We start from the raw sequence: 13,967 nt of genomic DNA on the forward strand, positions 1-13,967 counted from the left end.
TGTTTGACCATCAGTTTCCAGGAAACCCTCCCAAGACAACCAATCCCTTCTGATCCGCCTTTGCTTGATCATTCGACACCAACACTTTCCCGCGGACATTGCGGGAGCCAGTTGATCTTGGTTCAGTTTTTGTTTTTTTTTGAATCGTATGCGCTATCTGGGCTCACTGACTGACGTACGCGTACCTGATTGCCTAATCACGATAAGCTCCCGCTCCGCGTCCGCGTCCGCTACCGCTTCCTTCCTTTTGCCGCGCGGTAATGGATACCCACCAGACGGAGCTTGGCACTATCCGGGAGTCCATCGTTGCCGACCGCAGCAGAGCTGGGCCAACGCCGTCAGAGTCGAGCAGTACGACAGCAGAAGCAACACGTGGCTCCAAGCCGGCCAAGCGCCGTCGTATCGCCATCGCATGTACGACCTGCCGAGTACGCAAGTCCAAGGTATGTATGATGCAAGCCCATGCGTCGCTTCTCTCCTTTTCCTGGGTAAAAGGGGGTAAAAAAAGAATCCATATCCATTAGTCTACCGTGGAACTCAGGTCAGCAAGGGTTCAGGGCAGGGCAGCAGCAGCTCAGGGTACCTCCCACCCAGGTCAAGGTGCTGCTGACAATACTAACTTTCGCTCTACCTTGGCCAGTGTGATGGAAGCAGACCAAGATGCTCCACATGTAGAGATTATGGAACAGACTGCGCTTATTCTAAATCGGGACCGCTGAATGGTACCTCAGCATCCAGAGAGTCAGTCCAGTCCTAATCCTTTACCGTCTTATCACTGATAGCATATCGTACTTGTCTCTAACAACTCTGCAGACATTTCGAGTCTGTAGAGACGCGCCTTTCGGCCCTCGAACGAGCCCTCACTGGACTGACGGGCAGAGTAAATTGCATAGAGCGTCGGGGGACGCACACTCCAGCGTCTCCTCAGCCTGCAACGCTGGCTGGTGACGATGAGGATCCGGGGACAACAGTAGCGTCCCCGGATCCCACTGATGGCATTGGAACCATTGTCTTTACTCGAGAGGAGCACTTTGGCTTTTTTGGTCCGCCTCCTTTACTTTTGTTAACCCTCTCTTTCAAGCTGCATGACTCAAAAGTCAAAGGCTAACTAACCATCACGAAATAGGCCCATCTTCTAACATCGCTTTCATCCGATCCATTATCGCCGCCGTGACAGCCAGCATAGGACGCAGGCAAACCGGGCAGTCTCCCGAAGAGACTCGCGTGGTGGAAGCGTCCAACAAAAGGGTCCTCCACGTCTCCCGCCCGCCATCGCCCGCCCGCCAAGAGCAGTCAACCCTGCGCCACAACGTCAGGGAACGGGCCACCTACGACCTGCCATCGCCGGACGAGACTTTGGACCTGATACACAGCTACTTTGCGACCACGGGCTTCCTATTCCCATACATCCACCAGGAGAGCTTCCTCGATACGTATCATGAGGTGGCGGCGTCCCGGTTTAGCAAGGTGAGGCGGTCATGGTTGGGCCTGCTGAACATGGTGTTGGCCATGGCCACGAGCGCCACGCTAGGTAACAGTCTTGACGCACCCTCGCGGAGGCTCAAGTCGGACGTATTCTTTTCGCGCGCCATGGCGTTGTGCGAAACACAGATCCGCTGCGCAGCCAGTATCGAGATTGGTGAGCCCCATTGCCGGCCCTTGATCCGCATGTCTCCAGAGGTGGTCTAACACAGCTTTTGTAGTTCAATTTCTTCTCCTTATGAGCCAGTATCTGCAAGGCACAGACCGTTCCACCCAGACATGGAGCGTCCATGGGCTTGCCGTCAAGGCCGCATATCAGCTGGGCCTCCACTCTCAGTTGGAGCTGAGACGTTACACGCCGCTTGAACAAGAGATACGTGCGCGCATTTGGTATGGATGCGTCATCCTCGACCGGTAGGTTCTCCTTCGAGTCGTATTGCATTCGACGAGACAGGCGTCGCTAATTCTCGCTGCCTATACTATCCATATGCAGAACCTTGAGCATGACGCTGGGTCGACCTTGTTCAATACCAGAAAGCCACGTCAAATTGAACTTACCTCGGCCGTGGCCCTCTAATTCGAATTCTGATGTTGATGCAAAGGGGGAGGACAGCCTCATATTCTATAACGCAACCATGTAAGAAAACACCAACAGTCAGATTCCAGTCGTTCATCCAGACCAAGAAACAGAGAAACAAAAGCGACACAAGCTAAATGCCCTATCCTGACCAGCTCCCTCTACAAAATCATGTGGAACGTCATCGATGTTCTCTACGAAGGCAACCTGGGCTGCGAGTCGCCCAAGAACATTTTCGACATTGCCTCCCACCTCCTCCGGATCGAACACCAACTGCTCGATTGGCAGCATAAACTGCCACTAACAATGCCCCTGGTGCAGCCCGCTGAGTTGATCGGCGGCACGCCGACCGCCGCGCCCTCCCCGCTCTGCCGGCTGCGCGTCATCCTGACGCTGCGGTACCTCAACCTCCGCGTCCTGGCCCACCGGCCCGTGCTGCAGAGTTACCTCGCGGAGCTCGGGGCGGCGACGGTTTCGGGCGACTCGCCGGCGCAGCGGCGCACGACGCTGTACCAGGTTGGCGCCAACAGCATGCGCCTGTGCGTGCAGTCGGCCACGTCCATCATCGAGATCGTGTCGCATGTCGTTCGGTCTGACGGGATGACCAAGCAAATGCTTGGCGCGTGGTGGTTTTCCTTGTATTACAGTAAGTTGGCAGTACCCTTTCTTTGCCTGTCTTTTTGTCTCTGATTAGAGGGTTGGGCCCGCCCTTTTTTGTGTTCTTTTTGGGAGCGTTTGAGGAACAAAAAGCTTACTATGTAATTCTTGTTTCCCCCTCAACAGCCTTCAATGCCGCGCTCGTCATCTACTCGGCCATCCTTATACAAAATGATCCGATAGTCAACACATCGGCCGACACGCTCGACTTTCGTGGAATGGACATTCGGCGGGAGCTGCTTTCGCAGGCCGCCGAGGCGCTGCTACTGTTGGACCGCGGCAATCGCATGACGGAAAAGTGTGCAAAGTACACGTATGCGCTGATGCACATTTTGGATTCCCAATGTATGCGCCGAGTCAAACACTCCTCCCCCGACCTTTTATATCATCCTGTCGCACAAAGTACTGACCCCTCTATCAGACCCGACCGAAGGACCGACTAACTCCTCGGGCGCCAACGCCCTGTCGCAGCTCCTGCAGAGGACCAACACCACGTCGGACAGCGCAAACAACGCCCCATCAAACGTCTTTCCGTACGGAGACCAGCCATCGTTGGAGATGGACATGGACCTGAACGAGTTTCTAGGCATGGACCTGAATGAGTTTGTGGACATGGCGGACCTGGGCATCTTTGTCTTTCCCTCGACCCCGGGCGGCGGCTACCAGGGCCAGGATATGTGATAGGTTATGTGAAGATTTTTGTAACGACTCGTGACACGACGCTGGGCTGACGACTTTAATGCTAAAGAGTGGTTACCGTGTATCTATTCCTATGTGCACTTGGTAGTCATCACCCCCAACCGCAGCTTCGCGTTATCAATCTAGCTTCAGCATCTCTGTAACTTGCAGATTTTCACCTTCGCCCAAAAAAAAAGAAAAAAAAAAAAACAACTTGCCATGGTCCGCCTCTCGTATCGCAATCAATAGTGTGGGAAATACATCATCTCCAATCATGCTTCAAGAAGCTTCCCAGCAATCAGCTCAGACAACATGGTCAACGTCGTAGTAGACGCCAGCATGGTCAAGTAAGGCACGTTGACCTTGACCTGCTGGTAGATCCAGCCCCTGAACTCGGCCGCCAGCATGCTGTCGACGCCGACGTCGCTCAGCGGCCGCAAAAGGTCCAACCTGTCCCGCGGCACCAGCACCAGGTTGGAGAATTTGTCCGCGATCAGCTCCAGCGCCTGTGCCGCAACCGCCGTCACCGAACCTGTAGCCACTGCCTGCGCTAGTCCTGTAGGCAGGCCTCCGCTGGTGGCGGATGAACCGCCGGCCCCAGCACCAGATGACTCTTTATCGTCGGCGGCCAACGCAGCGGCCAGAAGGCTCGCGCGCGGATCGCCCAGAACCGGGCTCGACACGTTGAAACCCTGGGCGCGCAGCTCACGCACGCCGATGGGCTCAAGCCCCGTCAAGGTATGGGCGATGGCGTGGTCGGTACCGCCCCAGGCAGTCGACGACGCGCTGCTGCTCCTCGACGATGAAGCTGACAGGGAAATGTCGATCATGTTCAGCATCTCGTCCTCACTGATGGCCTGAATGCCCTTGCGCAGCAGCATAGCCTCGATCTCGGGGTTCTCGTGCAAGTAGCCGACCTCGGAGATCATTCCGAGCCCGACCGACGTGGCGGGCAGGCCCAAACCCCTGCGGTAGCGCGCAAACACGTCGAGGAAGTAGTTTGCCGCGCAGTAGTTGCTCTCGGTCGCGGTCCCGACGCTTCCCGACACGGACGACGTCATGAGGAAGAAGTCGAGGTCCGAGTCGCGCCCGGCAAGCGCCGAGTGCAGGTTCAACGAACCCCGCACCTTTGGCGCGAGCCCCTTGCGCCAGTACGCGGCCGGCATGGCCGTGAAGAGCGCCTCGTCGAGCCCCATGGCGGCCTGAACCACGCCGCCGATGGGGCCGGCGGCGGCGGACGCGGCGACGGCCCGCTCCACGTCGGCGGCGTCGACCACGTCTCCGCGAACCACGGTGACGCTGGCGCCGCACAGCTCCAGGTCCTGCACCAGCCGCGCGGCGGGTTCGCGGTCCGTGCCGCTGCGGCCGAGGAAGGTGAACTTGCGCGCGCCTCGCGACAGCATCCATCGCGACATGCTCCGGCCCAGCCCGCCCAGGCAGCCGACCAGGAGGTAGCTCTTGTCGGGGCTGAAGAGGGTGTGGTAGCTGGGTGGTGCCACGCGCACAAGGGAGCTGTCGTTGAAGGAGACCGAGACCACGCCTCTTGGGGCTGGAGGGCCGTTTTTGGTACTGGTGACGGCGAGGGCACGGAACGCCTCGGCTAGATTTGCGACGTCGAAGACGCGAGGCTGGGTGCCCAGTAGGCCATCAAGTTTGCCTTGACGCCAGAGTGATAGGACGCCATCCAATAGAAGATCCCCGCGGGTCGTAGAGGTTGATGAGGATAGCGCTGTAAATAGGGCGCTGGTATCAAACGTCGACATGGCAATGTTCTTTCTGAGGATGGTCGGGTCGGTGGCTAGAAGCTCGCCGAGAACCGTACCACGACCGATGTGAATAATGCGGGCGTCGTCGGCACACAGGGCTGCGACGTTGGAAAGTGGCCAACGATCCGCGCAAAAGTTGGCAACGACGTGCACCTGACCATGGTGGCTGAGCATGTCAGAGCCAAAATCACCGCCGCCACCGTTGACAAGAATGACTTGTGTCTCGGGCAGTCCGAGATCCTCGCTGATGGAGGAACGCTGCTCTTGTCTTGTGTCGTCCTCCTCATTGTCAATCACTACAACCGCGAGGACATTAGCCCCCAGGGCCCGGGCGATGTGTACGGCTGCGGGGCCAGATCTGTCGCGACCATGTGCGTCTGCGTCGCGATAACACACGAGGGCCGTTTCGCCCGGTTGGATGCGGGCGCGCTCGCGCAACCCATACAGCGCAATGCATGCGGGCAGTGGAATGCTGGCTATGGTGGCTGGGTCCTCGTCGTCAGTGAGGACGCGGCAGGATGACGCGGGGATTCGCTCAACAGTGGCGCAGCGGCCCGGTGCCATGACCAAAACACGGTCTTCGGGAGTTATGCCTTCCACGGCAGATCCGACGCGGTCGACTTTGCCTACATATTGCGAGGTCACGGCGTGGGGCTGCGTGTCGCCGTCGCCATCAGACATCTCGCCTGTCATGGCGCGGAGGTCACGGGAGTGCAGACCTATAGCCAAGACCTTGACCTCGACCTCGTCCGGCTTGAGGTCGCTGTCGTCTCTTGCCTGGCTGAGATCCTGGGTGAAGACAAAAGTGTCCGACATGTTGGCCGCGACAGGCCCATCCAAGCTCAGACGACAGGGGTGGGCATCACCCAGTCTCATCTCAAGCGTCTCGGCGGCATTGGGCTGCCTCTGCCGAAATGTCGAGTTCATAGAGTCGTCCGGCACGAACCGGCTAACCTGCAGCGCGCCACTAACTTTGCCGTCTTGCACAAACTCAAAGTCGGGCTCCGCATCCTCCAGCAGCGCCTGCTTTGCAACGCCAATCACTTGCCTTGCGGTCGTCTCGGTGGTCACAGACTCGCTGTCGATGCCGACCACAAAGAAGCGTAGCGATGGCTGCTCCATCATGAGTGCCCGTGACAACCCAAACACCACGGCATTCTCCGGCCGTGTGCCGTCTGCCAGGCCGCCGCCGGTCACCCAAATCAGGTTGGCGCAGTTGTCCGTGAGGGTCTTGATCTGGTCAAAGTCGCCGTCTTTGACGTCGGCGAGAAGAGCATCTTCGAGCTCCACGGTGGCGATGACGGTGGGGTGGGCAGCCGCCAGCTCCGGTGTCACCTGGTCGATGGTGACGCGCTTGGCGGGCTTGTCGGTCAGCTCGGCGATCTGGAGGGCAAGCTCGCTGTTCAGTTTGTGATCTGGGTTTCTCTCCACGATGAGCACGTCTTGATGTCCAAGCTTCTGCGTATTAGAGGGGCTGCGTTGGGCCAGAACAACTTCCAAGACCGTGTTGTCATGGGGCTGCTGGGCTTCCATGGACGAAAACCCCAGAGGTGACAGCTTGGTCGAGATGGAGCCGCTGGATGGTGGCCCGCTCCAGATGATTGTGCCCTTCTTCTCGTTAACGAGGGATGAGTACGAGTTCAGATCCGTCGAAGTAGGTCCCTCGGCCGATGTTTCCAAAAAGATCAACAAATCAAAAGTAGATGGGACAGTAGAGCTAGCAGCTGTGGCAGTTCCGTTGACCGTCGGGTCCCCTTTAGCGGACAAGTCTTGGAACTGCACGGCACCATTCTCGTCGGTGCTCCGCTTCCACAAAGACAGGCAGCGCTGGAAAGCAGTACCCACTCCAAGGAGCTCGCGCAAGTGTTTTACAGCACCCTCATCCCTCGCCGAAGAACTGACTAGGAGAACTTGAAGCGTCGGCCGCTTGTGCACGACGAGATCAAGCACGCCACCAGCAAGCTTAGCCGCTTCTAACAGTCCATCGCCGCCGTCTCCCATGAGGTTAGAACCATGGAACTGCGACAAGTAGGCACTTAAGGCCGCCGCTCCATGCTCAATACTCACATCGGCAAGCCTATCCACATCTGGCTTCCACGCCACGTGCAACATGGGATGACGCTCATACTCATCCCCTGGGCCAGCGCCCACAGCCGCACCGCTGCTGTAGGGAACCATGCGACAGCCTGAGATTCGCAAGACAAGGTCCTCGCCCTCGTGCAGCTGCGAATCGACATTAATCGCGCCGAGGCCCGCCGCCTTGCAGATGGTACGGATGCTACCCTGTCGGGCAGTCGTGCTGTCGGTCGCGTCATCTAACGTAGAAGTAGTTGGCAGGGATGATCTGCCGGGCATGCGCAACTCCATGTCCTCGATATAGACGGGGACTTTTGCAGTAAAGTCGCGCACGACACCTCGGGTGCAGGCGATGGGGCCGGACTGAAAAAGTGCGTCAATGGCGATGGGGTGCAGGGCGTAGGCCGACTCGCCGGTGAGGCCTGGGGAGAGGGATGTCTGAGCCAGCAGGTGCATCTGCCCTCGGCGACGGTGTGTTTCGATCTTGGAGAGGGACTGTAGCGGCCCGCTGAAGTTGAGGCCCTCCTGCACAAACTTCTTGTACCAGGTACGAGGGGCGCTGTGCTCCATGGCGTCAATGTCGACAGGGAGGAGCTGTTGCTGTGATAATTTAGGGGTTTCAGTTGTGCTGGGAGAGTTTTCTTCATTTTGTGTGATTTTGACTAGACCATGAGCGTGCCGCGTCGAGTCACCTGCGACAAAGGAGCTGACGATGAACTTATACCAGCCTGAAGATCCCCCCGCTGCTGTTTTGGGGGCTGTTGCGGGCTGAATCGTAGTAAAGACCTCGATGCCTGCTTGTTGGTCGTCCGGGACCATGAGGGCCTTTTCCACATGAACGTGACGCAAGCCAAAACTGCAACGCTGCGAGCCGTACTCGTCCTGCTCCAAACTCAACCCGGCCGTCTGGCAAACAGCCTCGATCGCCATGGCTAGGTAGCCGGCGGCAGGCAACACAGTTGTAGTATCTAGCTTGTGTCCGACCAGCCAGGCGACGTCGGCGGCGCGCAGCACATTCCGCCACTGGCGCGTGATGCCGTCACCACCGAGGACGCGGGAGCCGAGGAGGTCGTGGCGGGCGTGGGTGCGGTTGCGCCACTCGACGCTGGAGCGCGGCTCGTTGAAGCCCGCGCCGCCGTCGTAGTCCCAAACGTGCTTGGGCAGGTCCGTCAGCACCTGCGGCTGTCGCCCCGTCGAGAGCAGCATGCCTGGTTTGGTTGACAAATAGCGCGAGGAAGGGTGGTAGTTGCTGTCGTTGACGGCGCCAAAGGCTACCGAGTGCCCGTGCAGGAAGAGCTCACCAGCCAGAGTTAACATGGTGGTGGTCGAGTTCTTGCCGCGCAGCAAGGCCGAGTTGTAGGGGGTCTTGGCAGGGTCAATGCCAACCTTGGTGCGCGTCTGCTTGATGGGCATTTCCAGGGCCGAGTGCGGTCCCACCTCGATCAGGTGCACCGGCTTGCCTGGGGACAGGAGCTTCTCGATGACCTGGGCGAAGAGCACCGGCGACTCGAGGTTTGCACGCCAGTACGACGGCTCGGCGGTGGGCATCTCGTCACCAACAACCTCTCCCGTAACTGATGAAATCCACTGAGCCGGCGATGAGTTCTTTGGAGGGGTGTCATCCAAGTCGTTCTGAACTGCGGCCGTCGCCAATGCCTCCACCACAAGGTCCTCATACAAGCCCCCAATGGCGGCCATGTGATGCGAGTGGTACGCCCTGCCATCCGTCTTGAGAAGGCGCGCGAACACACCCCGACCATCCAGAACGGCCTTGTATGTCTCGATGCCGTCGGTGTCACCGCTGATGGTGACGCTCTCGGGTGAGTTGACACAGGCAACTCTAATCTTTCCCGTCAAACCCAGAGCCGAAATATCTTCATCCGCCTCATCCTGGGACAGCCCAGCCGCCATCATTGCACCGATCATCGTGTTCCGCTCCACCGCATACCCGCGGTAGTACGCCACAGCAATAGCCTGCCTGGCTGTGAGCCTGCCAGCCGCGTACGCAGCCGCGATCTCGCCCGACGAGTGGCCGACGACAAACTCTGGCGCGATTCCCCAGTCACGCAGCAGGCGCACCAGGGCGAGCTGCACAGCGGTGCAGACGGGCTGGCTGCGGGAAGCGAGGTTAATGGAGCTGGACTCGGGCGGCTCGAGCAGGGCGCCGCGGAGCGTCCACGTCGGTGGGTGCGGCAGCAGCTGCAGCGTCGAGTCGAGCATCTGCACCGTCCCCCGGAAGCTCGGGAACTCGTCCATCAGCTCCCGGCCCATGCCTGCCCACTGCGCGCCCTGGCCAGTGAAGACAAAGGCGAGAGGGTGTTTGGCGTATGCTCGCCCGGCGATGCGTGTGTGGAGGCTGTTGCTGGTCGTGTCGCTCCTGACGACGACGTCTTGTGAGAGTGAGTCTGGTGCTGCGATCCAGTACCCCCGTGATGAGAGGTGAGAACGCCGCACGCCCAGTGTGTAGGCGAGATCTGATGCGTTGAGACTGGTGCTGCTGGTCGTCTTGGCGGCGACATAGTTGGCGATATCAGTGGCTTTTTGCTCGAGTGACGACACACTCTTGGAGGAGACAGGTAGTAGTAAGGCCGTTCTTGGAGTGCTGGTGGTGTAAGCCAGTCTAACTGCAGTACTCCGCTCACGGTAGCCCCGAGGAACATGTGTTTCGGGAGACTCGAGAATGCAGTGGGCGTTGGCGCCGCCATAGCCAAATGAGTTAACTCCAGCGCGGCGAAGGACCCTCCCCGTTTGCTGTCCAGCCGCTGCTCTGTTCTGCGGCCAGTCTGTATTTTCAGTGACAATCCGCATGTTCCACTCGTCAAGTTTGAGCTTGGGGTTGAGCGAGCTAATGCCAATAGTGGGCGGGATCCGGCCACGCTCCAGCGCCATGGCCACCTTGAGTAGACTAGAAATGCCACTCGCAGCCTCGCTGTGTCCGAGATTCGTCTTGACGGACCCTATCAGAAGTGGCTGTGACCCTGGCTGCCGCCGAAATACACGGGAAAGCGCCTCAACCTCGATGGGGTCGCCAACCGCTGTGCCCGTGCCGTGGCACTCAACGTAGTCCGTATCACCGTAGCCAAGACCGGCAAGCGCGTACGCCTTACGGATCACAGCCTCCTGACCATCAGCGCTAGGCAGCGTGATGCCGTTCGTCTTGCCGTTGCTGTTCACGGCTGTGCTTCGGATAACGCTCCTGATAGGGTCGTTGTCGCGGATGGCGTCGCTCAACCGCTTGACCAGCAGGACGCCGATACCGTCGGCGCGACCGTAACCATCAGCAGACGCGTCGAAGGTGTGGCAGGTGGATGTACCCGACAGGACGCCTGCCTTCATGGTCGCGAGCTGCTGCTCAGGCGACTGGATCAGGTTCGCGCCCGCCACGACGGCCGCGTCACACTCCCTTTGCCACAGCGCTGAGCAGGCTGCGTGCAGGCAGTACAGCGACGAGGAGCATGCCGTGTCTATGACGAAGCTGGGCCCTTTGAGATTGAAGACGTGACTGATGCGATTGGCTAGGATCGTGGTTCCTGATCCAGTCGCCGTGTAACGATGCGTGTACTCGGGGTCCTTGAGCTGCATCGTGATGAAGTCGGTGACAAAGTTACCCACGTAGCAACCTACATTGGCTCCCGACATGGCATCGAGCGACAGCCCAGCGGCCTCAAAGGCCTCAAAGGTCACTTCTAGCAGCTTCCGCTGCTGGGGATCCATGTACATGGCCTCGAGGTGGTTGATGCCAAACATGGAGTTGTCAAAACCCCGCACGTCCTCTTGGATAAAGTAACCTCCGGAAGTATTCATGCTTCCGGGACGGTCGCCGTTGAGGTGGTAGAAGGCATCCATGTTGTACCTGTCACGCGGGAGCCGGCCCTGCGCCGACCTGCCGGCCTCCAGAAGATCCCATAACTTGGATGGCGTAGAGGCACCACCGGGAAGGCGGCATCCTGATGTAGCAAAATTGTTAGCAGCAGTCAAGTACATCAAGCCCAAGTCTGGCTGCGATGACCTTGAAAAATTCCTGGATAGGTTTTGCTATTGAGAGCGAACAGAAGCGTATCGAGATTGACATACCCATTCCAATGATCGCAATAGGCTCTGGACCTTGCGGACCCGGGTTGAGCAGCTCCGGGCCATCGGTGTCCGAGGTCAAGGCTGTCTCAGTGCCGCTGAGCTCCGGGCTCGGGCTAGACGGCGGCCCGCATCTGCAAGGAACTACATCCTCGCTATCACCCAGGAAGATAGGGGACATGGTTGCGGCAAGGAAAGTCTGTGTGGTGTGGAGGTATTAGGGGGGGCTGATGTAACCAAATTGGGTGAGATAGTGGAGATTAGATGAGCGTAATCATAGATGACCTTTCGCAAGGGCAAATATTTAAGCTATTGGCCCTGTAGTGTTGGTAACTGCGAAGAGCCTCGAGGTTGAAGACGATACTAAAAGTTGAAGTATTGCGTGCCTGGCTGGACTCTCGAGGCATTCACCACTTCCTACCATACTGTAGACCTCAACGAGCACATTCGATGAAGCCTTCCTATCGTCTCCCTTTATATATGCTTTTTGCCCCTATATCTCATGCATATAAACAGTTGCTACTTATCAAACAGTCCAAATCATGGTATACATGTAGCTGGCGGAAGTAAAAACTAGCCCCTTGAGGGAAGGGTACCCAGTATCTGCAAAATTCATGGTTCTGACTGTACTTTGCCTCTCTCCGCCTTGCCCCAGAAGGCACAACCGGCTTTCTTACCATAGCCAAGCTTCGGAGCCCTTCCGGTCGGCCGCCAACCGGCGATCATGACCTCAGGCGCTGGAAGGGCTGACTCATTGCCAAGGAGTCCCTTGACTGAATGTCGTCTACTCATACAGCATGCATTATCAGGAGATATGCAGACCTCGCAGAGGGGGTGTGAGTGTATGTATCAAATGCGGGTGGGGATCAAATGCGGTTGGGGGGACAGGCATCAAGTGCTACCAAGATAGGTAACAAAATTCATAATTAAGGCCAAGAAAAATATTTCCTGAAGAGGCGGGCTACGGATTGATGCAGCTGCGGTGTTTTTTTTTATGTTACTTTATGATAATGCAGTCAGAAGTACGTCCACGCCAGCTGGCCCCAGATCCAAACAGATTCGAAGGTTGCATATTACTCGTACGTATGCGACCAGGGCTGACGCACGCCAAACTTTTGTGATTGACGTGATAATAAATGGGATATTGATGAAGAATTAGCAAATCATACACGATACGGCTTGGAAAAGGAAGGAAACAAGAGCCGAACCGTCTGGTGTGAGCCTGTATTCCTGGTTCCATCAAGGCTGGTGTGACGTGTTCGGCTCTTCTTTCCAGTTTCTTATCTCGAGCTCCTTCTTGGCCACTGAGATCTATGGAGATGGTTGTGGCAGGAAAATTGGCCTGTTGTCATTGTCTTGTTTGTGAAGGTTTGTCACAGTCAAAGCGCTTCAGTCTGGCAATTTTGACTAGTGATTCCTAAATTTGTTCCGGCTTGGGCCTGATCAAGCAAATTCAATTTTCCAGCCCGATCTCTGTAAGAATGCGAATGTGACTCTGTAATAGATAACAGTAAGAACTTGCGTAGGCTGAAGTGAGATCGAAACCAACGGTCAATGTTACCGGACACGTCCTCCGATTTATAGTGATGACAGCTTATCTACTCTAAACGACTGCAGTTACCAACTCAGACCTTCTTGTTATCCCCTTCACCCTCCTTGTACTCGGAATACTCCTGCATCAAACGCCCCATCTCAAACTCCAACGCCTTGCCGTTGACAAAAATCGGCTCCACATCAAGCAGCACGTAGAGCATGCGCGCCGGTTTGTCAGGCGAAACGTTACGCCAGCGGTGCATGGCGCCGCGGTTGATCGAGACGTCCCCGGGCCGCATGATGCGGCTCTCGCCGCTGCCGCCTAGGCTGAGCTCGACCTCGCCCTCGCACACGGTGCCGATGCCGAGGCAGACGGCGCGGTGCATGTTGGACTCGCTGCCGGGCGCAAAGTCGATCATGCGCACGACGGCGCCCTTGGGCACGTGCAGGGGCGGCGGGTTGGCGGCCGCGTACTCCAGGTCCGCGTCGCCGTTGACCTGCACCGGGTTGGACGCGCAGCTGTACAAGATGTTTTGGGCGCCGGCGCCGTCGAGCATGACGGCTTGGTGGTCGCCGTGGTCGGACCGCACGAACACGGACTCGCCGGCCGAGTTGTGCCCTGTCACGAACCGGTAGGGGTTGCGAAGGCCTTGGGCGGGGAAGGAGGTGATGGGGCCTGAGGTTGACATTTTGGTTGGGCTTTTTTTTTTTGTTACGTTTGCGTTTGAGATGAGAGTAGGAGGCGAATGCGATGAGAGAAGCGGCAAGGGGGAGAGACAGTCAAGAACACAGTTCGGGAGGTCAGGAGCGGAAGAGTGCAAGTTAATTTCCATACGGCTGATAGGCAAGTATACAAATATTTGAATTTTTATGAAAAGATCATTGTTCCATCATTCCAACCGAGCCAAGGTAATTTCTTCACCCAAATGGGCTAAATGAGGCCAATATGCCCAGTAAACTGAGGAGTCGTCGATGACGAGCCAAGTTACTTAGGGAGTATACATTTTAAGCCGCAGTCCCTATGCAATAAGCAAACCGGCATCCTCCTTCTCATTGGTGTGGGATATTGTAGATAGCCCAGTGCCGGTTTGGGGTCCCCAGCGCCGATACTCGGCAGCAGTGTAACC

The 13,967-nt window shown here is 57.5% G+C and overlaps 3 protein-coding genes across 3 annotated transcripts; 1 reads left to right on the forward strand and 2 right to left on the reverse strand.

Annotated features, from left to right (window-relative positions):
• The first annotated feature begins 63 nt into the window (after nucleotides 1-63).
• On the forward strand, nucleotides 64-3,607 carry PgNI_02149 (uncharacterized protein). Its single transcript, XM_031122216.1, has 9 exons — nucleotides 64-443; nucleotides 641-741; nucleotides 814-1,043; nucleotides 1,127-1,639; nucleotides 1,704-1,896; nucleotides 1,976-2,119; nucleotides 2,215-2,705; nucleotides 2,843-3,061; nucleotides 3,138-3,607. The coding sequence occupies exons 1-9, from the start codon at nucleotides 261-263 to the stop codon at nucleotides 3,395-3,397; spliced, it is 2,334 nt and encodes a 777-aa protein (XP_030985841.1). The 5' UTR covers nucleotides 64-260; the 3' UTR covers nucleotides 3,398-3,607.
• Nucleotides 3,608-3,666: 59 nt separating this feature from the next.
• Nucleotides 3,667-11,727, reverse strand: PgNI_02150 (uncharacterized protein; the record flags this gene model as incomplete). Its single annotated transcript, XM_031122217.1, has 2 exons — nucleotides 11,311-11,727; nucleotides 3,667-11,183 (listed from the first exon to the last, which is right to left on the reverse strand). The coding sequence occupies exons 1-2, from the start codon at nucleotides 11,486-11,488 to the stop codon at nucleotides 3,667-3,669; spliced, it is 7,695 nt and encodes a 2,564-aa protein (XP_030987181.1). The 5' UTR covers nucleotides 11,489-11,727.
• Nucleotides 11,728-12,932: 1,205 nt separating this feature from the next.
• PgNI_02151 (uncharacterized protein) lies at nucleotides 12,933-13,529 on the reverse strand (the record flags this gene model as incomplete). The annotated part of the gene is made up of 1 exon (XM_031122218.1): nucleotides 12,933-13,529. One exon carries the CDS (start codon nucleotides 13,527-13,529, stop codon nucleotides 12,933-12,935), a length of 597 nt encoding a protein of 198 aa, XP_030987180.1.
• Between the last annotated feature and the right edge of the window lie 438 nt (nucleotides 13,530-13,967).

Source organism: Pyricularia grisea (assembly GCF_004355905.1).
Source record: "Pyricularia grisea strain NI907 chromosome Unknown Pyricularia_grisea_NI907_Scaffold_1, whole genome shotgun sequence".
In the NCBI taxonomy this organism is placed as follows: domain Eukaryota; kingdom Fungi; phylum Ascomycota; class Sordariomycetes; order Magnaporthales; family Pyriculariaceae; genus Pyricularia; species Pyricularia grisea.

What these genes read in the sequence shown, in the direction of transcription:
- PgNI_02149 (XM_031122216.1), top strand. Translation starts at nt 261, where the DNA reads ATGGATACCCACCAGACGGAGCTTGGCACTATCCGGGAGTCCATCGTT. An exon ending in GGTACCTCAGCATCCAGAGA is followed by an intron (nt 742 to 813) that starts GTCAGTCCAGTC and finishes ACAACTCTGCAG; the next exon opens with ACATTTCGAGTCTGTAGAGA. An exon ending in CGCAGCCAGTATCGAGATTG is followed by an intron (nt 1,640 to 1,703) that starts GTGAGCCCCATT and finishes CAGCTTTTGTAG; the next exon opens with TTCAATTTCTTCTCCTTATG.